This window comes from Protopterus annectens, chromosome 15.part0 (assembly GCF_019279795.1).
Source record: "Protopterus annectens isolate FY-2018-M chromosome 15.part0, PAN1.0, whole genome shotgun sequence".
NCBI lineage: Eukaryota > Metazoa > Chordata > Ceratodontiformes > Protopteridae > Protopterus > Protopterus annectens.
The window spans coordinates 240,413,607-240,437,094 of record NC_056749.1 but is presented as its reverse complement, the minus strand read 5'-3'; the positions used below and the strand labels follow the sequence as shown (position 1 = coordinate 240,437,094).

Sequence of the window (23,488 nt, the reverse complement as noted above, 5' to 3'; positions counted from 1 at the left end):
ATGAAAGCACTGTACCTGTTTTTATGTTGACAGAGGGATGGAAGTGCTCAACCATCTTTATGGTGGCCCAAGGTCGAGGGACGAAAGCACTCAACCATTTTTATGCTGGCCCAAGGTAGAGAGACAAAAGCACTCAACTGTTTTTATGCTGGCTTTACAATACATTTACTTTTGAAATTATTCTAGCTGTCATTCCTTTTTTTGAGATTGGTCCTATTGGTGAGCCTGGGTTCTGGTAAGACATTACGTTACCTATATTTTGAGTAATCTAACATTTGACCATCACATGTCTAGAGTAGTGAGGAAATCATAAGACACTACGTTAGCCTGTATTTTGAGTAATCTAACATTTGACCACCACATGTTTACAGTAGTGAGGAAATCATTCTATGTTGTGCAACTTATAAACAACGATATGGCTTCTAGGTCCAAGAAAGTCATTCTTTCACTGTATTTGGCATTCATCAGACCTGTCATTGAGTACAATGCCCCCTTTGATATGTACCTAACCAGGCATATCCAACAAATGGAACATCCACAGAGGTTCCTCACTAAAAGAATACAGGGCATAAGTAAAATGTCCTATGTAGACCATCTCAAGGCCCTGTCCCTTTATTTTGTCTCCTACTGACTGTTGAGAGGAGATCTATACCTAGGCATACAGGGCATTGTCAGACCCCAGTCTGATGGACCTCTTGCATATCTGCAAAACAAACAACACCAGAATTACCCATTTTAAAGACTTAAACCTTGCCTGTGATATAAATAGGACCTGATGGAGAGACAGGTATCTATCCCATAGACTACTCCATTTCTGGACAGGCTCCCCATCCATGTGAAGCAGAGTTAGTCCCTAACCTAATTCAAGTGTAACTTGGACAATTGGATGAGAAACAGGAAATTTATCCCTGGCTTGGCAGTGATGTCTCTAATGGATACAGACAGCCTGTAAATGCTTTGTCTCCCAGGCCCCTGTTTCTAAATGTTTCATCTCCCAAGCCCCTGCTCATACTTATCAAGGGTATCAAAACTTCTCAGAGATTTGAGATGCATGGCTAGGCTTAAAAAAAGCAATTGTCATTAGCCTAGTAAGCACCTATGAACTGATGAACCTGTGAACATCATTTTGAAGAAATAAACTGTACTCCAGCTAGAAATTATCATAAAATATACCTCAGAATGAGAACTTGCAGTCTATGTCTAGCTATAGCTGTGCAGTGCAATATTCTTGAAACTGGAGAACACAGAAATTAAATTATAGTTTATGTTTATCTAATTTTCATACATGGATCCATTTGCACAGTGTCTTGAGGACTTAATAACACTATAAATGGCATTAGATTTGGTAAGCTCAAAAGTATTCAAAGTGTTTGCTGTTTGGTGTTTTTTTGCCCCTTATTAGATTAGTCAGTGCAAGGTTTGCTGCCGCTCGGTTATTTGTGTTATGTCAGCTTTTAATGCTCATTCATTAGAACACATTTTTCTGAATTTGCAGCGTTTGTCCTTTCACCTTTTTTGATACCCACTTAAATCCGTATTGTGTACTAATCAGAGCAAATCTCATCCCCTAAAATGAGCAACCTTGATGCGTAAGGTAAGGATGGTCTTATTATATTTCATCAGCAAGTTTACTTTATATCATAAAAACAAACCCAGTTTATCATTTTAGCTTTAATTTTCCTTGTATAACAAAAGTTAACCAGACTCATATTCTCATTGCATAATCTCACAGTATCATCATTTTTCTGATTAATCTTTTTAATTGTCATTATTTCCAATTTACATTGACTTGTGTTTGCATGTTAACTTAGAAGTCTTCAAAGTAGTTTATATTTAAGTCTGTATAGCAATTCCCCCTGGACAATTTCTTGCTATGACTCATTTAAAAAAGGACATTGTCCATCCATTTTAGTAGTCATCAGGAGTAAGTAAGTAAATAAATGATTAACAGGACAAACAAATAATCAGACAAGTAATAGCCAAGTAGTAAGGCCAATATATTTTGATTCAGTTTGTTCCTTAAACTGAGTTATTGACATCAAATAATGCAACATTGTATTTATAATTAAGTAGACATCACCAAAAACCATCAGATACTTGAGCAACACAAAGAAGAATGATCCAAATAAATTGCCACTGTCATTCTGTGACGAACTCTTATGAAAACCTGACAAATAAAATTAAAAAAAAAATGAGAATAATCTATGGAAGAGAACACCAGCCTTCACTCAGCTACTGAATTGCCAAGTTATTTTTCTTTTCTTTTTACGTAAATTCGGCAAGGCACTCCATTGCATTGGACACGCGGTAGCAAAGCCTGAGCGTTTCATTGCCTCTGTTAAATAATCACATAGATCTGCAGGACATTCATATTTTGATTCCATCCAGCACTGTCTAAAGTCCACTATACTCATTCTGGTCCCATCCAGCACTGTCTAAAGTCCACTATACTCATTCTGGTTCCATCCAGCACTGTCTAAAGTCCACTATACTCATTCTGGTTCCATCCAGTACTGTCTGAAGTCAACCACTACTTCATCCCGTCTTGGAAACGTACTGAACTACTGATAACGTTGATGGTGGGTAGGGTACCGGTTCTTAGACCAACATCACTTAAGATGGCACACCGAAGTGAGCAGATGGGTCATGGAGTGTTGTCCACTTCTCTGGTATTCATGTTGCTTTGTTAACAGGTGATTACGAAAAAGTAGTGCATTACGTCATAAAACTAGTTTCTCCACTACTGTACAGCTGTTGAGATGACGATTACAAAATCTGTGGACATTTCACTTTGATAGCTTATTAATTATGTAATACCTAAATACCGTTATTTTAGCAAAATGCAGTTACACTGAAGTTACAAGGAGGCTACTTTCTTTTTCATCATTTTTAGCAAAATCTTACTGTGAGAACAGTAGACACTGCGGTGTTCATTTCATATGCTAATCCCGGGTCATTACAATAGTGGGGAGTGCTGCTATGAGAAGCAGACTCAGCACATAAGTGCATATGCAATAATACCACTGTACTTTGCAGGGCAGTGCTGATTTTAATATGAATTAATCAAACGCGATGAGAAAGGTGATCACAGCGGTCCTATAACAGAGAAAAACGATACAGCGTGAATTCGATACGTTAAGTGTGCAAGAGGATCCTTTCCTGTGATATACAGCCAGCAGCATGCTGCACAAGGACCTTTTTAAGTTGTTTTGATCCTTCCTTTGGACTTCCCTTATCTTAGCCTACAGACAGATGTTCCCAGGGGAGCACGCGCTCCGGAGTCAGCCTTTACTTAATCCTGTGCCACTGGTGACAGCAGAGCGAGAGTGCGAGGACAAAGCGCATGCATGTATGTGGATGCGAGCACGCGCGCACACGCGAAGGCGAGCCGGCTAAGGTTAGAGCTGCCTTGTGTGCAAAACTGATTTACTCGTTCAAGGCTTGACCTCATCATCCTGCCAGTATGGGGCTCCCACCTACACAGTTAGCTGCAGCCTAGCTGCCGCTCCAAGCGCTTTTTCAGCGTATTGAGAAGGAGGCTAAAAGACTTAACTATTTTTGAATGGTCTTGAAAACGCAAGAATAAACATCGGTACCTGTCAAGGCGGGGATACGGCTTTCCTGAAGGGACAGGTGCTGGGGTCTTTTTTTGTTTGGACAACAATGTCTGTTTCTGGTAAGAAAGAATTTGATGTGAAACAAATCCTCCGTCTACGCTGGAGGTGGTTCAGTCACCCTTCTCAGGGTTCTTCTGGCAGCGGGAGCTGCCTTCAGCAAGAAGTGGGGTTTGATCACAGAGGCACTCCAGTTCAGACTAGGTTGAAGAGTCATTCGCGGGATAGGAATGGGCTCAGGAAAAACAGTCCTGTGCACAATATCTTGGCCCCGGTACCTGGACCAATTCCAGTGTACAGCAGAACAGGTCAGTCTTGGCACCATCATCACCCTCCTAATATTATTGAAGAACTCCATACAAGCGAGAGTCTGTCCAAAACTACCACCGAGGAGAACTCGGTTCAGGAGGAATGCAGAAAAGAACCAGAAAGCGTCAAAGCGGAAGGCGAGGGGCAAGAGGAAGAGCAGACTGACAGGTATGATAAACTCTTGTCTCCCAAATAAGGTAAACAAGGTGTGCTCTTGAACTTTTCCCTGACCACTTTAAAGACTGCAAAAATGTCATAGTTGGAAAAAAACTCGTATGCATTTTCAGTTAGTTGCCGTTACCTCACAACGTTGCATAATTAAGCAACCTGCCATCCATATTGCCTTGAAGTTGCATCTGCATGCTGATTTATATGTTGTACAAAGCTTGCTGCCTTCTGATACACCGGCTCGCATGCAAACATTCATCCTCGGTATTCATTTCTGTTTTTCTTAAAATTCTTTGAAGGCTGACAAGGCGCACAACTAAAGTGCAATGCCAAGCTTCTGTATTTTGTGTTAATGATATGCTGCTTTCCATGTCTAGCAACGTGACGAGAAAATGAATAATAATTTGCTACCCACATGATTAGGTAGGCTTATAGACTCAATAGTGATTTGACCTGAGTCATACTTGAATATTGTCTTTTGGCATCACCTGCCCCCATTACACCCACATAATCCCATACACGGGCTTTCCCCAGAGCAGGAGGCAGCATACACTATGCACTTGGAAAATAATATTTTATTGTATTTGAACCTTTTTGGCAGGACTACACTAGTAGCATGCAATTAACTTATCGATGAGGTCTAACTTACACAGGCGGAATATATACTATTTAGAAACAGGTACAGGCGGTATTCTTTTAGGGCAAAAAAATCAAAGATCAGGAAACAATAAGGTAAACAGGAAACATTGCTTGTGGGTAGAGTAGATGAAGTATGGGCACTTTTGCTCAACTGTTCTCAGAAATTCATTGACTTAATTTTAGATGAAAAATGGTCATAATTGGCATATGTTTTGAAACATGTTGTAGCATCCATTTATTACACTAATCATATTGAGAAAAATGTACCAAGTGGAAAATGTACCTATCATCTCCTTTATAGCTGACAGTGTGCTGTATTACTTGTATATAATGCTAACTGTATATCATAGATAGGAGTTTTAAGGCATATTATTGCTGTAATCTGAATTCTGTGTACATTAAATGTAGATAACACACTGGGAAAGAAGCGTTATGAATTACAACAAAAAGTTTACTTTCCTTCTTTGGTACTCACCTCATACTAAGTCTGTACTATCTGTTTAATGGTTGATCTCTGGATTTACAAAAGCAGACATTTTGGATTACTTGTTCACAGAGTTTGATATCTACTAACTACCAAATGTCTAATTTAAGTTTATGAAACTTTTTCTTAGAAGGCAGCTCTGCTATCCACATGTTTTTACCATCTGTCAAGATTTTAGTTGAGTCTCATTATATCTCTGAATGCACTGGTCCATGGATGCCATAGTCTTTATCCTGACATTTGGGACAACAAACCACATGAAAAATATTTTAATTATCATGCAGGTACAGTTTTAGCCCAGAGGTCCTTTTTTGTTTGTTTAGATTCAAATGCTCAGCAGATTTCATGTATACTACAAACTGATGTGTGTCGGTGTCACACTTGTGGATGTGTTATAGCATGCCAATGTTTATATGAAGTATAATCATTTACTAATTAAATTATCTCTTGAGAGATAACAGGGAACTTGTAAGAGGAAAGCACCCTGTAGCTAAATTCAGACCAGACTGCCCAGATGGCTTGTGCCCTATGAATCCCTTTGGACCTCAACTGGTCCCTGTTGCACCATCTTCATAGTTCCTGTTTGCTAGGTTTACTGCATTGTATTGTTGTTTGCTGTTCTCTATCTCAGTAGTTCCTGTTTTCACTGTTTTTACATCAGGAACTTCCCCTAGGAATATAGTCATGTTGCATGTATGCATGTATATTGTAGTAGAGTAATTCTTCGAAGTTGCAGGGATTATTGGAAACGTGCATTTTTTTATTTTGAGACAAAACAAAAGGCAGTGTTGCAGACTCTTTCTTTCACGAATGCACCAAAATAACTTTCAGTACAAAACAAACACACACACACACAAAATGCATGTTTTCTTCAGATCCAGAACCCCCACAAACAAGGCAATATTTAATTCAAAAACAGTATATTGCATAAACTCTCCTGCATAGTGTCCCTTTTGGGCTCCTTCTCAGCAATATCAGCACCCACTCTGATTCTTCTAACACCCAGCACCAATGTTTCAGGCAACATTTCCCACTTAATACAAGGAGGCAGATGTGTCTTGTTTCCACACAATTTACTTACAAAATGGTATTAACTGAACAGTTCAGGAATCCTGTCTGCATAATACAAACCAAAAGGTAACTACTTTCTAGTTCTAATTGCAAATATCTGTATCATGTTTTAAAGCAACAGTTTTCTTTTTTAACTATTTACATCATTTTTGTACACCATTCTGGTAAGAACCACTGCAATATGTAACAGATAACCCCCTCAGCTTCACATCCACATTCTCAGACCCAGTAGATACCTGTGAGCCCTCAACAAGAAGTTGGCAAATTTAAAATGTTACAGGGAGAGTTCTCATCTACGTAATGGAACATGGTCCACAACCAGTGTTAATTCTCAGCTAAGAGAGTAATAGTATAATGACTATAATATCCACTTTATTGCCAAGCACTGACATTCAGTAGTGGGATACCTAATTTCTTTTCTACTCAATTTTCTACTCAGGCCATATAGGGTGCTTTTCTCCATGTGATGACATTGCCCCTAGATCATAGGAAGTTACTAGGCGATTGGCCCTGAGGCCCTTACAAGCCTAGCCAAGAATTTAGCCCATGTTCCAACAATTCTATGGTTGGCAATAGATTCTCTGAGACAGGTCTACCAATGATTCCAGTTATTACAAAAGACAAATATTTATTTTATTTTATGTGATTGGCAGTGGGGTTGCTAAGTACCAAAAAGAAAAAAAAAAATGACATATGAGAAACTGGCCTAATCAAGACACCAAGAGGCAAACAAGGGCACTGTTGGGGTTAGGTGGAAACTATCAACAATCTGTAGCCCATTTTACATCAATAACTTGCTCTCAGTTTTCACCAAAGTGAAGATGCCCGTTATGATGAAGTGAACATAAACATAAGATGTAAACAATATTTTTAAACAGCTGAAAAGAATACTATGTCTGGAGCCTGTATTGATATTTCCAAATTTCAGTTGCGTTTTCATCTCTGCAAGTCAAGCTCCACTTGACTAACCCACACATGAGACCTCAACCTGGTCTGTGACATCAATAGGACTTGGTGGGACAGATTTGTGTCCCAGAGACACTCCCCCTTTTGTGGAATAGTCTCCCTCTCCATGTAAAGCAGAGTACCTCATTAAACCTTTTTAAATGCAACCTGGATAACTGGATGGGGAATAGAAAATACGCCCCTGGGATTCCACCTATGTCCCCCTAAATATCTTATTACACTGTCTATATAAACAGCAGCATACTTGACATGAGGTTTTAGGACTGTATCCATTATTCTGTGAAAGGTTGCAGGGGCACCATGTAGTCCAAACGTAAGGATGGCATACTGAAATAAGCCTTCTGAGTTTGGAAAACAACTACCACTATCCGTTTTTTTGGGTCTAATGTCAAAAGTTTATAAGCCCTATGCTTTGAGTAGCTGTCAAATGTGGAAATGCCATACAGCTTCCTCAAATTATTACAAAACCTGATTGTTCAGTCAGGCATTAGAACTAATGCTGTGGTACTAATCAATTTTCATTTTGGCTCCTCTGTTTCCCCAGTCTCAAACATTTTTCTGGTTCCTCTTCTACAATCTTTCTTTGTAACTCTGATATTCTGTAAGGTTTTAAGCAAGTACTTTCCTGAGGAATAGTTTTAATATGGTGGTTCATTGAGTCTGCCTGGATGAAGAGATTAAATCAGTGTAACAAAAAAAAAGGAAAGGGAGGTTTTGTTTTGAACCAAAATAAGATCCTAAGCCTTAGTGGGTACCTTCATGTGGTGTGCCCGTTGTTTACTAAAACCCACCAAGGCAAAACTGATATAGATAGACTGGCATATAAGTCATGGAAACATAAGGAAGAGATGGGTGCATTCATCTCAGGTTAAAAAAAGTGCACTAGGATCAGGACTGCTAGAAAGGCTAGTGCAAAATCCTCCAAGAATGAAAGAGATCTTGCTGCTTTGTTAGGCCTTGATCCAAAAGATGACCTAAGACCCCCCACTGTGTCAATAAAAAAACAAAGTCCACAAAAAAAGTAAAAAAAAACTGATCAGCCAGACAAGATGCCAGGATATGGAGAAATGGACACTTGAGGACAAAAAATAAATTATTTTTGGTTTCTTCTATTCAGCTAACCCAGAGTTCACAAAAAGGGGGTTGCACTGCAAGAGCAAGGAAAGCATACAGAAAAGAAAAATCATTGAAATAGAAAAACTGGCAAATATTATTGATGCCAGTTTAAAGTCACTAACTGACCAAATAATAACAAAATACTATGTAGACAAGAAAACACTGACTGATTTGGAAAAGGAAGCAAAGAATGAAATATTAAGAGAGAGAAAAACAGACCACAAGTATTTGCAACATTAAAGAGAGAGAAATAAACCCTTGAGAAGACCTGATATGTTGCAGGTCAAAATATTTGAAAATACATACAGGCACAGGCACCTAGGCATGGTATATGTTACAAGAAAAGAGAATATTAACACAAAGGGCCCTAAAAGGCCCATCTCAATACCGAAAGATTGCCAAATTCTGGTAATAGCCACACAGGTAAAAAACGCACTCTCCAAAGCTAAGAATACAGCATCCATGGGACCAGATGACATCCCGGGCTGTGTACTACATAAACTACAGAATTAACTGGCACCACACCAAAGTGTCATGTTTAATCATAGCCTCACCTCAGGCTTCATGCCCACTGAGTGGCAGACTGCTACAGTTATCCCACTCCACAAGGGGCGATCCACCTTGGATCCTGAGAACTATCGCCCCATCAGTCTGACGAGCCTGATCTGCAAGGCCATGGAACGTATTATCATGGAACTTATAAACAAAGACATTAACTTTCAAACACTGGACCCCACCCAGTTTGTGTTTGTGAAGGGCCGATCTTATCTCCTGAACCTGATTGACTTCTTCGAATCAGTCTCCAGAGCTATGTATGAGGGTAAGGCGGTCCACACAACCTATCTGGACCTTGCCAAGGCCTTTGATACCATCCTCCACTCTGGAATCATATATAAACTTACTAAGCTTGGCATTAATCCCTACGTCACTCGATGGGTTGCCAACTGGCTTACTGACAGAACCCACACTATAAAAGTACCTCAGGGTTCAGTCCTGGGACCGCTCTTGTTTGGCATCTACTTCTCTGAAGTACAGGCCAACACCAAGGGACTCTGGCTAACAAAGTTCACAGATGACTGCAAACTGGGAGCCATTACTGAATCCCCAAATGATGTGGATATTCTGCAAAAGGGCCTTACAGAAACAGATGCTTGATGCTAGAGCCATGGACTCAAGCTCATTGCCAAGAAATGTATAGTTATCTCCTTTGGGAAAAAACATGTGCCCGTGACTTACCACATAGGTGGCAGTACACTAAACAGCGAAAGTGTGATAAGAGACTCAGGGACACAGGTGGACAGTGGTGTCACCTTCGATAACCACATCAACATAGTCAGGAAATCCTATGTGGCACACCTCATCACTAAGGGCTTTTCATCCAGAAAAAAAGAGGGCATTGTCCCACTGTACTCATCCCTCATTAGACCCATTATAGAATACAATGCCCCGTTTGGTATGTACCTCTCAAGACATCTGCAACAACTGGAAACGCTGCGGAAATACCTTACTAAAAGAATCACAGGCCTAAAGCAGATGCCCTATGCTGACCATCTAAAAAAACTCCAGCTGTACTCTGTTGCATATCGTCTACTCGGAGGCAATCTGCTTAACATACAAGACCATGTCAAACCCAGAGCTGTTGGACATGCTACACTTAAAGAAATCCCAATCCCTCAGAGCCACACGCTCCAGGGATCTAAACTTTGTCATCACAATTAACAAAACATGCTGGAGGGATAGGTTCCTGACCCAGAGGCTCCCCATACTCTGGAATAGACTGCCCATACATGTCAAGCAGAGCACCTCCTTAGCCCTCTTCAAAAGGAACCTTGACGATTGGTTGCGAGAAAGGAAATTCACACCTGGGATCATGTCAGTTGGCCTGCTAGACAGGGGTACAGAGAAGTAAATATTGTGGGAAGAAATAGCCAGGGAATTTTTATGGCTAGGCTTGTAGAGGCCCTAGAGCCAATAGCCTGGTACCAACTTATGAATAAAAGTCTAATGTAGTGAAAAGTATGAAGTTTGATACGGAAGAGGAGGAAATCGAAAATTAAGTGATAGATCAGCTATAAAGTGAAGGATTTCAATGGGAATGCCAGATGCAATGGCTACTTCAAAATGGTAGTTTATTAAAATAGGTACATACTGAAAAAACTGACAAAAGGAAGTAGAACAGTGCTGTAGTAGAGAAAATCACTTACTAATTCAGTTAAATGGTGAAAGCAATTAACATAATTAAAAAATGAAGTGTCACAGTCTTTTCAAAGCCAAAATATTTTCACACACAGGCAGAAAGGTCAGGAAATACAAACCATGGAAGAAAATACTTTAAGAGAAGACCTGCTGGATTAGATAGAATCGAATAAATATAATAGTATGTACAAGACACAGAGGCTGCCAAAAGTGAATAAGACACAGATTGTTAAAAAAAAAATAATAAGCCAATTTAATAAAGTAATTGGAACTAGAAAAAGAAATCTACACATATAACAGAAGTTAACAGAATGCATTATTGTGCAGACAAACTCATGACAGACAAGGTATTATCAAGAAAACATACATTAGTAAAGGAAGATAAAGGGGCAATTAGATCACTACCATGGAAATACAACTAGAATTTCTTATGTAACATTTGATGAAAGAAGTAATATTATTGGAAGAACACAAAAAAGGAAAGCAATCTAAAATATTAGAAAAGTGAACGAACTTAAACAAAAATACAACATCAAATAGATTAGGATTTAAGTAATATGATCTCTAAGTAACAATAAATTAGAAATCTCTGTGCAGGCTGAAAAACTTAAGAGTTACACTGAGGAATATAAAGAGAGGATACAAAATAAACAGTTTAGTGATGAGTCAAAGAAATTATATAGGGAAAAAGCAATAGATGAGATTCCACCAAGAATAGAGGAAATCAATGCATTCTGGAGAAATATCTGTGAAGACTCAGTTGAGCACAATGAGGAGGCTGAGCACATACAAGAAGTTAAAAAACAATTAAGAGACTGATATAGAAGTTGTGGATTGGAATGAAGTAACTCCTACTGAGATAAAGATAAAATTAAGAAAGGCTCCCAAGTGGAAAATGCTGTGTCCAGGTGCTGTACCTAACTTTTGGTTAAAGTTATTGACTTATTTGCACTGTGATTTAGCCTTGAGTAAAAAATACTTCTGTGTACAATTTGAAATGGCACTGGACTGGCTAACAGTGGGGAAAACAATACGCATACTTAAAAGTGAACCTGCTGATCACCTTAAGGATTATCGACCAATAACTTGTCTCCCAACAACATATAATTTATATACAGGAATTGGTGTAGAGACAATATACAGTCATTTAGTTAAAATTCAATCATTGCCATATAACAGAAGGGGAATAAAAGAAATGCATAATAGTTACCAGGGATGGATGACTACCCAAAGGTACTATCATATTGACAACGCACCCCTTAGAGTTGACCCAGTAGTCAGGGACTTAGGGATACACACAGTAATCTAGCCTTTGATCATCATGTGTTTACAGTGATGAGGAAATCATTCTATGTTGCGCAACTTATAAACAAAGGTATGGCATGTAAGTCCAAGGAAGTCATTGTTCTATTGTATTTGGCATTCATCAGACCTATCATAGAGTACAATGCCCCCTTTGGTATGTACCTAACCTGGCATATCCAACAACTAGAACATCCACAGAGGTTCCTCATACAGGGCATAAGTAATATGTCCTGTGCAGACCACCTCAAGGCCCTATCCCTGTATTTTTTCTCCTACAGGCTTTTGAAGGGAGATCTATGCCTGCATACAGGGCATTGTCAGACCCCACTCTGATGAACCTCCTGCATATCCACAAAACAAACAGTACCAGAATTATCCATTCTAAAGACTTAAACCTTGCCTGTGATATAAATAGGACCTGCTGGAGAGATAAGTATGTATCCCAGAGACTACCCTGTCTATGGAACAGACTTCCCATCCCTGGTTTGGCACCTGTGTCTCTAATTGACACACTTAACCAATAAATAGTTAATCTCACAGGCCCAGGTTTACATTTATCAAGGTTATCAGAACTTGTCAGAGATTTGGGATGCATGGCTAGGGTTAAAAAGGCCCTTGTGGTTGTTAGCCTAGTAAACACCTATGAACCTAAAATGGGCAATAATTTCAGTATGGCATGGACAGATTACAAAAAAGGCATTTGATAGCATTTCTCACTCCTCAGTTAAAGAATGCTTGCATGTACAAGATCCATCATATATTGCTAAATTTTTTATCGTAATTACTATGAAGAAATGGCAAACCACTTTGCAGCTGCACCACAGAAAAGGACAAATACCTATCCAGGGTGTGAAAATCCACTGTAGAATATTTCAAGGTGATTTTTGTCTCTAGTATGTTTTTTCCTTGCTCTTAAACTGTTTACTGAATAGCCTAGGTCACGGGTTCAGTCAGACTCCAAGAAAATCATTAAGTGAAAGAATAGCTCATCCACATTTTGTGGATGATTTAAAACTGTATATTTCATAACATAAACAAGGAGCAGCTACATGTTGTCAAAGCCTTCTCCGATAACATAGGAATGACATTTGGTCTTGTCAAATATGCAAAAGAAACATTACAAGAGGAAAATTGAAGACTTAGAAAAATAGAAAACTTGAAGAGGAATGTAATATAAAAGATTTGGAACAAGAAGAAATGTGCAAATATTTTAAAATGGATGAAGGGGCAGGGTTATAGAATGAGTATGAAAAAATGAGAAAAAACTTGGTAAGGAATATTTTAGAAGACTAGAATTAATAATGAAAAGTACTTTGACATATAGGAATAAAGTTCAAGCTGTAAATCAGTTTGCACGTCCTATTTTAACTTATAGATTTGAGGTAATTAACTGCCCATAAAATAAGCTTGACAGCAAAACAAGAAAATTGCTTCATGCCCATTAAATGATATACAAGAATCAGTATTTGCAAGATTATATATCCCTTGGCCTGAAGGAGGCATGAGCTTCCTTGACATCAGCTATAGTTATAGGTCAATGATTGCATGATTGCATACATATTTATTGATATCAACAGATCCAAACATATTGAAAGTTCTAAAACATGAACAACATATGTCTAAGATGACCTCTTGGTGTAGGTTAGCAGAAGCCTTCAGGCAATCCAACCAAACATGGATAAAAAAGTTACATTGTAAATAACCTCAGTTTAAGGTCCTATGAAGAGGCTTATGCATTTTAAAGAGGTCTACTTATGGTGAGTCCTACCCAGATCTCCTTAAGAGATTGCAAGCACTGAATATTAGACTTAGTATTGGCTATATATTCCTGACAAATGAATGCTTTAAACCGTTAGAGGCTAAATTAAAAGATGAAATAAACAGCCTACAAAATTAAATATTTAACCATATTGATTTAAGATTTGTTCATGTTTATAAATAGATGCTGGATCCTGTTACTACTTTTGAGAAGCGGATTATGGCTACAAAGAAAAGAAAATTTATAAGAGATTGTGACGACTTTAAAAGGGGTTGTGTTTTTTTCTGGCCACATATTGAACAACTCAATATGACTGTGTCTGAAACTAATGACAGTGAGCAAACTATGGGCGCTACTGTCATTCCATCATTGAGTTTGAATCAGCCAGCTTGTGTAGATGCTCATATTGTATCTGCACTTGATCCTGTGGATTTTCTGGAACTTTTACAGATGCACCATTACCTATATGGGAATGAAGCATAAGTAAACAAGAAGAAAGAAGAAGGAAATGAGCTTGAGGGAAGCAGGGACCAGTGACATGTAGCAGATCCACATAATGGATGAGGTAAACGCCAGGAATAATTGAGTTTTTAACCATTCCCAATATTGTTTAACCAAAACTCAATGCTCTCTGTTTGATAAAGGTTTAACGTTTATGCCTGCAACTGCAGGGAACATTTCTAACTTGCGAGAGGATGGTTAACTCAATCTATATCTTATTATTTAGAACATACACTTAAAGATTATTTAAAGTTTTCACAATTATTTTCTTGATAGTAAAATATTTTTTTGCATCAACTTTATGAATGGTATCAACTACATGGGCAGAAAGGATATGCATTCGTAACATTAGATGTGGATTCCTTATTTAGAGTTATAACCAATGATATTGGTATTGAATATGATTGACGGTATTTCAGTATTTATAGTCAACTTAATAATAGTAAAATTTAAGCTATTTGTGAACTGTGAACTTTTGTTTGATAGAAGGTTATATTTACAAAAACAAGGCATAGAGATGGGTACATCTGTGCGAATATTGTCATGGCTTTGTGGGAGAAGGAATATGTATTCTCAGAGAAGAATTCCTACTCTCATAATATAAATTTTTATAAGAAATGTGTTGATGATATATTTATGGTTTGGGATACTGATGAAACTGAATTGTATGTGTTTTTCGAATATTTAACAAGTAGTGTTTTTTACATTTTAAGAAGTCCTTTTCTTTACATAGTATTGATTTTTTTAGGTATCAGTTTGGAGAAATATGATACTGAATTACATACTAAAGTTTATACAAAGGAAAGTAAGAAAAAAATACATATTTATATACATCGAGCATGCATCAGCAGCTTGTCTTTAATAATACATCTAAGGATCAGATGTTACATACTGCCAGATTGAATACCAAGGGTGATGCACTAAATAGCCGAGTGGAGGATCTTAATTTAGATTTCAAGAATAGGGATTAAGATGAAATGAATTTAAGAAAGAATAAAACAGAGCTCATGCCTGAATGATGCACTATAAGTAAACTCTTCTTTTCACAAAGAAGACGGATTAAAGAAATTAATGAAATAATAAAATAAGGTTTAATTTGTCGTATAACACACTTAGAGATACGGTTAAAATAGGTGATAGACCTGATTTTATTTAAAAGAGAAGTACTAATTTAAAACAAAAGATATGTTCTAAGGAACTAGATAAAAATAATGAATGTAAGGTTAGCTAGAGGAAGGGGACATTTTCGTGCAGGAACTGTAGCTTTTGTAAATATATCTTTAAAGGTAATATATTTATGCATCCAATTACTCAATACAGATGTAGTAATCATCTGTAATCTGATTGTAATACTATGAGCTTGATATATATTTTTATGTGTGGTTCTTGTCCGGCTTCCTAAGTTGGCAAGACAAACCAAAAATTAAAAGAAAGGATTTGTGATTATTTGTCAGAGATACGGAGAAAAATGGATAGTAATGCATTATATAAACTTATAAATGGCACACATTGTTTTAGATTTATGGTACTTTAATAAATGCCTCATAATTTAAGGAGACATGACTCAGTGTCAAAAATGGAAAGTTTGGAGTACCGATGGATAAATAAATTAAGGGCTAATAAAAGTCCTAGACTGAATGTTAAAAATGATACAAAGCACGTGCAGAAAATAAGACATTTTGGATAATAATTAGCTTTAATTCCATATTTTCATTGATTGATTATATAATCTACACTCACAAATTATGCAAAAATAATTATTATTCCCCTAGTGTTTTACAATCGTGAAAGCTTGGATGCTTGTTGTTTTAAAATAAAGTATTCTATGTGGTTCTTTGCACTGTTTTTTTTTCTGTATGTGTGCTTTTTGTGTTTGTACCTGGCTTGGTTTTACCCACTTGGGCTTTTCTTTCAGCATTTTCTTTCATTAAAATATTGCATTTAATTAATTTTGCTTTAATGCAATGCAAAAGGTTGATTCTGTTATTCATGCAGATAGTTAGCTATATTCCATAGGCATAACATCACTTTGCAACACTCAAGTTTCATAAAGAAACAAGTAATGTCCTTTTACATTTATCAAGAGCTAACTTTTTATCATTTTATTTTAAATATGTTTACCCTAAGAATCTAGCCCCAATTTAAGTATATGTTTTAGATCGCATAATCAAAATCTTATTATTTTGTTAGGAGAAATTGTCCAGATATGAAAATATTGAGCCTATGTCACAGAAGTATCTCCATCCTGTGATAGCAGTGCCTTTTTAACTTTTTCATAATCCTAATAATTATTTCCTTCCATGTCCATGAAGACTTTTTAATGCTCCCCAGTAAGTTGAACTAAGAAGAGTCTAGCCTGTCACTTCAGTCCCATCCTTCCTGCTGGGCATACATTTTGAAGGCCACAAAGTATGTTTTGGTCAGTTCTATTAATAGTGGGGCTGTGTTTGGTCTTGACACTAAAGCTTTGATTAACAACAGTTGTTTGACTGTAGCTACAATTGTGTTTAGGCAGTGATACGATTAGGATTAGGATCTAGGTGCACTCCACTCAACAGCAACACATCACTCATCTCAGAAAAGGCCATTTCACAACAGCACAGGAATGCTTTCTGTTCATAGGTGTGTACTAGGCTAATGGCCCTGGAGCCTCTACAAGCCTAGCCCAAAATATTTCCCAGGCATCATGCCACCTGATGTTAGTTCACAGTGCCTCTATCTTTTTTGATTTCTCCAAGTCTTTTGGGTTTCTAATACCATGATGGGAATGGACCCCATTCCTAAGTCAGAGTACGATTAAAGTTCATGAAATTAGTATTATTTCACTCTTTGATGTTAGCCAAAAGTGCTCTTCGCAGTACCCGCAATGTGCCCAACAATGACTCCTCCTGCAATTCATATGGTGTTACATGAATTGGTAACATATCTAAATATGATTATAAATTCTTTTTTATAAGACCAGTTGCTCCTACTACTATTGGAACTGTCTGGGTATCTTTCTTTCACATGGCTCTCGTTTCTGCCTGCAGATCAAGGTATTTTATGACTTTGTGTCTCTCTCTATGCAAGACACTATAATCACTAGGTGTGGCAATTTCAATGACCAATGCTACTTTTGTCTTCTTTTCTTGGATCACTATGTCTGGTTTTCTAGCATCTCTCTTTTGGACTGTTGGTATTGGGTGATCCCATGTGATGTAAACGTCATCATTTTCTATGATTCGCTGTGGCTCATGTTTCCAATGTTTTTCAGCCACTTTGATATCATAATGTTTGCACAATCTCCAGTGTAACAATCTCGCCACATTATTATGCCTTTCAGTATAAAGTCCCTCTGCCATTAGAGCATCTCAACCAGCAATAAGGTGTGTAACTGTTTCCAGTTCGGTTCCACAAAACCTACATATGTCTGTTTCTCCCACATGTTCAATGGACTTAGTAAACTAGCATGTACACAGCCCACTATTTTGGGCTGCCAATATTAATCTTTCATTTCTTGATGTAAATTCACCTCTCCTTAACCATTCCTGCGCTCGTTCTTGATCAACATGAGGCTCTTCCAGAAGTCTTTTATACTTGCAACTATATTTATGTTTTTTCCACATTTCTTGCCTTCTCATCCAGTCCTTCACCTTATATTCTTTCTTTTCATTTTTAGCACATTCAGTTGCTGCCTGGTTTTTATTCACTTTTGGTTTGATTTCCATTCCTGCTTGACGTCGATATGCTTCTGCTAAATTAAGCAGAGATGTCATCTTAGATTTATTCTCCTCATGTTTCAAAACTTTCACCACATTTGGATCTTGTGAAATCAGTAGATGTGTGGAGTCCCACGATTGCAGATCTATACATGTAATCAGTTTCAATGAGGCCCATCCCTCCTTCAGAACGGGGGAATATATAATCTTGGTATACACTGATTTTTATAAATCATTTGGTGAGCATGAAGCATCCTTCTTGTTTTGAAATCCAATCTATCCAACACTTTTTGGGACCAGTCAATCACTCCAAAATTATGTTAGGACAGGAAGAGGAAATTGATTTATAGCTTGGATCTTGTTCCTAGGTGTCAGTGCTGTTTTCAGGATTAATTTAAGTCTTCTAAAGTACTCCTTACCAAGCCTTATTCACATTTGTTCATGTTTTATTGCTGATCCTTCATCAATTCCCAACTATTTATACACCCCCTCTTGCTCAAGTTATATCACATTTTTGTCCCAAACTGATGTTTTCCTGGTGCTACAATTTTCCTTTTTTAAATGTTGCTTTTGCACATTTATCAAGACCAAATGACATTCCGATATCATCTGAAAAAGTTTTGACAACCTGCAGCTGTGCTTTCAGTTCCTCATCTGATGAGCTATACAATTTTAAATCATCAACAAAGAGAAGATGAGAAGTCATTAGACTTTGTTGTTTTCTAGAAGCCAAATTGTAGCCATGGCCTAGGCTGTTAAGTAAGCAGCTTATGGTTACTGTAATGTAATCAATCAGTGTAGGGTGTATCTTATACATTTTTAAGCACTCTTTTATCCATGAATGTGGGATACTATCAAATGCTTTGTTGTAGTCAGTCCATGCCATACTTAGATTCTTCCGTTCTTACAATTCTCTACTATAACTTTGTTTAACAACAAATGGTCTTTTGTTCCATATGACTTTCTTTTATTGCCCTTTTGTTCTACTGACATAATTGAGTTTTCTTCTAAATGACTATAAACACTGTCAGCATCAATTCCCGTGTATAGTTTGTATGTTGTCGGAAGACAAGTTATTGGTCTATAATTTTTAGGGTAGCTTGCAGGTTCACTCTTAAGCAAGAGCATTGTTTTTCCTGTTGTTAACCAGTGCAGTGTGTGTTCGGGGTGCATATATAAATGGTTCTTACTCATGGCTAAATCATCGTACAAAGAAGTTAATACTTTAAGCCAAAAGTTAGGTACTGCATCTGGGCCTGGGGTTTTCCAATTAGAGGCTTTTCTCAACTTTATTTCAATCTCTCTAGTTGTTATTTCATCCCATTTCATATCCTGTACCTTTAAACTTCTTATTCTTTTGTTTACTACTTCTGTTCATTTAGCATCTTTGTTATGTTCCACAGGATCTTCATAGGTTCTTCTCCAAAATGTATCTACTTCCTCTTTTTTTGGCAGTCTATCTATTCCTTTTACCTTATTTCCCAGTTCTCTATAAAACTTTTTTGGGTCATCAATAATCCTGTTTATTTTGTGTTTTTCCCTTATATTTATCTTCATATCTTCTAAGTCTTTTCGCCTGTTTTGTGATTTTTGGTTTGTTATCTCCAACAGTGCATAATAGATCCTGGTCTGTTCTAATACCGCTCATTGCTTTTATCACATCGATCATTCTTAATATTTTCATTGATCTTTTCCCTCTTCTATAATCTTCTAACAATGATACTTCTTGTCTTAGCTGCTTTATAGTTTTCTCTATTCGATATTTCCATGATGGTATTCGCTGTTGCTCCCTCTTTTCCCTCGCTACCCTATGCTCCTGTGGTAGAACTTTATCAGTTATTAATTTAGCAGCACAGTAATATCTTCTGTTTACTTCTGTTGCATTGCATGGGTCTCTATGGACAGTGGTAATTACTGTGTTCATTTGTTTTATCAAGCTTCTGACTTTTGGGGTTTTATTAACCTTCTGCAGTCTATTTCTCTCATTGATCTTGATATATCTATCTTTGTCTATTAAATCAAGCAACTCTTCTCTTAACTTCTTTTCTTCCATACTGAGGGTACATCCCTTGTTTTCCATTTCCTGTGGGCATTCTATAGAAAGTTCTATAGCATCTTCCTGTGGCACATTCTCTTCAGTTTCATCCTGTGTCTTCTGTTGTTCTGTCATATGGGAACTCACTGGCCTATCACTCCTCAACATTGACTGCATCAGAGTTTCCACAGTTTCCTGTTTTGTTCCTTGCTGTCTAGCTTCAAATGAATGTTTATACTGGTTTCTTGTGGAAGGCTTCAAAATATCTTTATATGGCACCTGACCAGGTACTTCCTGTTCCACTGGTTTCCCCTTAATTTGGATATCCATTGCTCTATCCTGTTGTGGTGCTTTCTGCATTTGATTTTGTACACTGAATCCTTCTCTTTACAATTGTTCCATTACTTCAATTTCTATTTCTTTGACTTCTCCATTACTCATCTCTTTTTCTACTTTTCCTCTTAGTCAAATATCTCTAAGTTGTGTTGTTTATATTTTTCCACTTCCTCAAAGGCTTCTTTTTCCAAAGAGATCAAAGTTTCTTGATCTATATACTGTTTTTCAAAAATCTGTTGTAGTAATGAACGCAAATTTTTATCTGAAGCTTCTGACAGTTTTTCCTGCAAAGGTATTTTTCTTTCCTCTAATTTCTCTCTTAATCGTTTTGTATACCTTGTATCTGGAAATTCTGGGCTTCTTGCATAATAATAACAATACATAATTTCTTTCTTATCCTCAATAGTCCACTGTATCATCTTATGGCTCTTTTTTGACGAATCAATTTTTGTCCTTTTTGTGGACTGCTGCTTCCTTCTACAACAGGGGGCCATCCTCCTCCTGAGCCTGGCCTGGCCCCATTGTAGGAATATTTCCTCATTTTGAGGATTCTACACTGTCATTTTTTCCAGTCCTGGCACCAGTGTGCCTACCAGGATTGGGCACTTTTTTATCCTAGGTCTTGTGCCCCCAGTTATCTTTTTTCATTTTTGACTTACTTCTGTCCATGATATATGCTATATAAATACAGTCTATATATCAGTATCGCCTTGGTGAGATTTTGTGAAAAACAGGGTCCACCTCGCAAAGGTAACTCACCAAGACTTGAGGATGAATTTAATTTCAGCACTACTACACTCCTTTGCTTGATGACTTTTCATATCGCCATCAGGAACACTGAAGTGATCCCTCAGGTGAACTTTTTGTTACCCATCCACTTGTCGAGATCTATCTTGAAGAGGGCCAGTGAGGTGCTTTGCTTGACATTAATGGGGAGTTTATTCCAGTGTATGGGCAGTCCCTGGGTGATGAACCTGTCCTCCAGTATGTTCTGTTGATTGTGGTAATGAGATTGTGATTTTTTGAGTGATTGGCACGGGGGGACTGGGGTTTCTTTAAGTGTAGCATTTCAAGTAGGGCTGGGTCAGATATGGCTTTGTAAGTCAAGCAGAGATCACCTCTAAATAGATGATAAAAGACTGAGAACAGCTGAAGTTTCTCGAGTCTCTCCATGTAGGCCATGTGTTTAAGGCCTAGGATTTTTTGTGAGGTACTTTTGTGGCCTCTCCAGCTGTTGAAGGTGTCTGGTCAGGTACATGTCAAACAAGGCATTATACTTCATAACTGGTCTAATGAGGGATGAGTAGAGAAGGATGATGACCTCTTTCTTCCCGGATATGAAACCTTTGGTTATAAGATGTGCCACATAGAAGGACTTTCTGACCACAGTGGCAATGTGGTGGTCAAAGGTGAGGTTGCTATCGACCTAGGTGCCCAAATCTCTTATGGCACCTTTAGTGTTCAGTGGGCTCCCATCAATGTGGTAATTAGTGGGCACTGAGTTTTTTCCAAAGGGGATGATAACGCATTATTTGGCATTGAGCTTAAGGCCATGGTTCTGACACCAGTCGTTGGTCTCAGTGAGGTCCTTTTGTAGGATGTCTGCATTACTTGGGGAATTAATAATGACTCCTAGCTTGTAGTCATCAGTGAAACTGATCAGCCAGAGTCCTTCTTTGTTGGCCTGGACTTCTGAGAAGTAAATGCCAAACAGAAGAGGGCCCAAGACTAAGCCCTGTGGAACTCCACTTGTGACTGTTCAATAGTGTAACTTGGAATCCACTACTTTCACTCTGTGGGTCTTGTCTGTGAGCCAATTTGCAACCCACCTAGTGATATAAGGATTGATGACTAGTTTGGTGAGTTTATCAATGATACCTGAGTGGGGAATGGTATCAAAGGCCTTGGCCAGGTCGAGGTAGGCTGTATGCACTGCCTAACCCTCATCCACAACCTTGGTGACTGCCTCGAAGAAGTCAACCAGGATCAGCAGGCAGGATCTCCCCTTGACAAAGCCAAACAGTGTGGGACCAAGAGTTTGGAGATTGTTTATATCTTTGTTAAGCAGGTCCATGATGATGTGCTCCATAGCTTTACATACCGGAGTCATCAGGCTAATGAGGCAATAGTTCCCAAGGTCTGTAGTCTCTCCCCATTTATGGAGAAGGATGACTGTAGCAGTGTGTGCCATTCATTAGGGACAAAGCCTATGGTAAGGCTGTGATTGAACAGGGCCATGTGTGGTGTCAGTTCATTTTGTAGCTCATGTAGAACACAGCCAGGGATATTATCAGGTCCCATGGATGCTGTATTCTTGGTTTTGGACAATGCAGCTTTTACCTGTGCTGCAGAAGTTCTGGGTACCAGGCTTTCTTCTGGTATTGTGATAGGACCTTGGGTGGGGGGGCAATTTGGCACTGAATCTGTCAGCCAGTATGTTGGCTGTATCTGTTGGCTCAGGATAGAAGGTGCCATTGTACAATAACTCATAGCAAATCTGGATATTGCCTTGGAGGCTCTTGGTATAGCTATAGAAGGCTTTGTGGTTGTTTTTAGTGTCAGTCCCAATTCTGCCTTCATAGATAGCTTTAGAGGATTTGTTGAGGCTGATAAGGGAGTTTTTTCAGTCTTGTGACTTCACTTTTTTCTGCAACAGCTTCTTCCTTCTGTTGTAGAGTTTGTTAATGGCTGGAGACCACCATATTGGCTTCCTTTTTTGGAGGAGAGCATCTTAATTCTGTTTGGTTTGGCAAGTTCCATGCATTTGGGTATGTGATCGTACAGTGCATTGGTGTATGATTCAGCAGTCATGTAGCTATTTTCCATTAGTATGGGTGCCGAGAAGCTAGCCACCTCTCTTTTTATGAGCCCAAAGTCAGCTTTGTAGAAGTTTTTCATGGTGGTCACCTCTGCAGGGGGGGGGGGGGGGTGAAGGTGAAATGGAGATTTCCATGGTGATCAGTTTGTGGTCGGATCTAACCATGGAGAAATTGACTATAGGTGTGGAGCAGTGGTCTGCTATGTTGGTGATAACCAGGTCGAGGATGTTGCTTCCTTTAGTGGGGGTCAGAATGAGCTGGTCCAGAGCATTGGAATTTATGAATTCCAAGAAGCGTTGGGCCAGTGCATTGGTACTTGAAAGTCTTCCCAGTTGATGGAAGAGTAGCTGAAGTCACCCAGTATGAAAGTATTGGGCTGGACCTTGATAGATTCCAGGGTGCTCAGGAATGTGGAGTGAGAGTCTAGGGAACATGGTTGGGGATCTGTTGCAGGCTATGACCTGTATTGCCG

At 38.2% G+C, this 23,488-nt stretch overlaps 1 protein-coding gene across 1 annotated transcript in view; it reads left to right on the top strand.

Moving 5' to 3' along the window:
- Positions 1-1,691: 1,691 nt before the first annotated feature.
- Positions 1,692-23,488, top strand: part of KLHL4 (kelch like family member 4) — a 1,295,922-nt gene continuing 1,274,125 nt past the window's right edge. The window contains exon 1 of the mRNA XM_044056990.1: positions 1,692-4,091. Coding sequence (XP_043912925.1) covers positions 3,664-4,091 — 428 coding nt within the window. The 5' untranslated portion in view covers positions 1,692-3,663. The remainder of the gene's footprint in view (positions 4,092-23,488) is intronic.